This window comes from Nelumbo nucifera, chromosome 3 (genome assembly GCF_055504915.1).
Source record: "Nelumbo nucifera cultivar China Antique chromosome 3, China Antique-T2T, whole genome shotgun sequence".
NCBI classification, from domain to species: Eukaryota; Viridiplantae; Streptophyta; class Magnoliopsida; order Proteales; family Nelumbonaceae; genus Nelumbo; species Nelumbo nucifera.
In genome coordinates this window covers 43,084,142-43,086,353 of record NC_142651.1, presented here as the reverse complement: position 1 = coordinate 43,086,353, position 2,212 = coordinate 43,084,142, and the positions used below count along the sequence as shown (strand labels likewise).

Genomic DNA, 2,212 nt, shown 5'->3' with positions numbered 1-2,212 from the left:
AGATTACAAGTCTTCCACAATTTAAAGCCCATCCGTCAAGTTAGAAAGATTAAATTACCAAAACAGGTATCACCATATTAGTTATTTATTTTTAGGGCAATCCTATCACAATATTGTTTTTAGTTTATATAATTCTTTATTTGAAAAAAAAAATCTTGTAGGGTTAATTAAGGGGCGCTTAAGGCACTTAAAAATTAAAACGACTTTATGCTTCTAAGTTCTAACTATTTAGTAGAATTGAGTATTTATTTATTTTTTATATAGCCTAAAAGAAACTAGAAATTGCTTAATCAATAAATATTATCTGATATAACCATTGACTTTTCTGATAATTTCCCAAAAGAAATATCCCATTCCCAGCCGCCTCTATTCCAGACCGTCCAACTGGCCGTCGCCCGATTCGTCTTCCAAGACAAATAGTCACCTCTCTCTCTCTCTCTCTCTCTCTCTCTCTATTTTCCACAAAACAAAAAGACAAACTGCGCAAAATATAAATATGGAGGCCTGCTTCACTCGACAACCATCATCTTCCATTCCTCCTCCTCTCTCTCTCTCTCTCTCTCTCTAATTAGACAGATACAGAGAACTCTCTTCTCTTCACTGTATATCCAATGGCCTCCTGGCAAAAGGTTTCATCTGTTCTTCTTACTCTCTCCTTCTTCTTCTTCTTTGGTAAGTAACCCTAAACTCAGTCGTTTTGTTTTGCGACATTTATTATGCAGAAGATCTGATAGTACTCCTCTTCTTTCTAATGTGCAACATATATAATTCCTCACCAGTCACCATATGCATGCATATTTGGTTTAATTGGTTCATCCTACGCCGATCACCGAATGTGAATCTTTAAGCTATCATTCTGACACAGGATGGTTAATGGTTTTTACTTTTTTATTTCAATTGCAGGGAGTAGAGCCTCCGCAACTGTGTTCACGTTCAAAAACCAGTGCAGCTACACTGTCTGGCCAGGAACCTTAGCTAACAACGGAGGTCCCGTCCTCGGAGACGGTGGCTTCCTCTTGGCGCCCGGTGCAACATCGCAGGTCACTGCACCTCCGGGATGGGAAGGCCGATTCTGGGCTCGCACCGGATGCAACTTCGACGGCTCCGGCAACGGTAGGTGCACCACTGGCGACTGCGGTGGATTGAAGTGTAGAGGCGCTGGTGTACCACCCGTTACACTTGCTGAATTCAAGACTGGCACTAACAATGACATGGAATACTACGACATCAGCCTCGTGGATGGATACAACGTGAATATGGGAATTAAGCCTACTGGTGGGACAGGAGACTGCAAAGACATTCAATGCGTTGCTGACATCAACGGGAGCTGCCCGGCGGTCCTGCAACTGAAGGACTCGGCCGGTAACGTGGTCGCATGCAAGAGCGCATGTACAGCGTTTAACACGCCGGAGTATTGTTGCACCGGAAACCACAACACGCCGCAGACTTGCTCGCCCTCTCAGTACTCGCAGATGTTCAAGAGGGCATGTCCGATGGCGTACAGTTACGCATATGATGATCCCACCAGCACGTTCACTTGCGCAGGCTCTGATTACTTGATCACATTCTGCCCTTAAGCTTAATTAGGGATTCTGATGATTTTCCTTTCTGCATCTGTCTTTCTGGTTTCACTGGTAATAATTAAGGAGTATGTATTCCTGGTATGAATAAGGGGTGAACTTCCGCTATGAATAAGAAGTCTGCCCACTCTGCTGTGGGTAGGAAATTGTTGTTTCTATATTTATTTGCGTCTTTTAGTTAGAAAAGGAAATTCAAACCTGTTGGAAGGCTGGAACAAAAGCAAATCGGCTCAGTAACATTTCATTTCCTCTCAAATGAAAAAAAGGGTAAAATACAAAACCTCCCCTGAATTTTCTGACAATCATAAAAATCTCTTCCATAGTTTCACTTTAGCAAAAACCTCATCTTTATTTTAAAAAAAATAGACAAATACCTCAGTTGTCCTTAACGTCATTATTCTCCTAAAGCACTAGAGCGGTGGAACCTACTCCGATCTCCACCATTGGCCTCTCTTTTTCTTCTTGTAGGTATATGTTGATCACCACAATTGTAATAGCACATAAGGTGCTAAACCGATATCATAGAGACACATGTGATGAGTTTACGACTCAACACGAATCTACGATGAGCTCTGAGCCTACACAGACTTGCGATGAGCTCAAAGCCTAAAACGAGCTTGTGATGAGTTCAG

The 2,212-nt window shown here is 42.1% G+C and overlaps 1 protein-coding gene across 1 annotated transcript; it reads left to right on the top strand.

Moving 5' to 3' along the window:
* Positions 1-511: 511 nt before the first annotated feature.
* LOC104591141 (pathogenesis-related protein 5-like) lies at positions 512-1,738 on the top strand. Its single transcript, XM_010249927.3, has 2 exons — positions 512-672; positions 904-1,738. Exons 1-2 carry the CDS (start codon positions 612-614, stop codon positions 1,575-1,577), a joined length of 735 nt encoding a protein of 244 aa, XP_010248229.1. The 5' UTR covers positions 512-611; the 3' UTR covers positions 1,578-1,738.
* The last annotated feature ends 474 nt before the right edge of the window (positions 1,739-2,212 follow it).

Bases quoted from the DNA above. Each gene is read 5' to 3' on its own strand.
- LOC104591141 (XM_010249927.3), top strand. From the start codon at position 612: ATGGCCTCCTGGCAAAAGGTTTCATCTGTTCTTCTTACTCTCTCCTTC. The intron at 673-903 runs GTAAGTAACCCT...TTTCAATTGCAG, and splicing joins CTCCTTCTTCTTCTTCTTTG to GGAGTAGAGCCTCCGCAACT.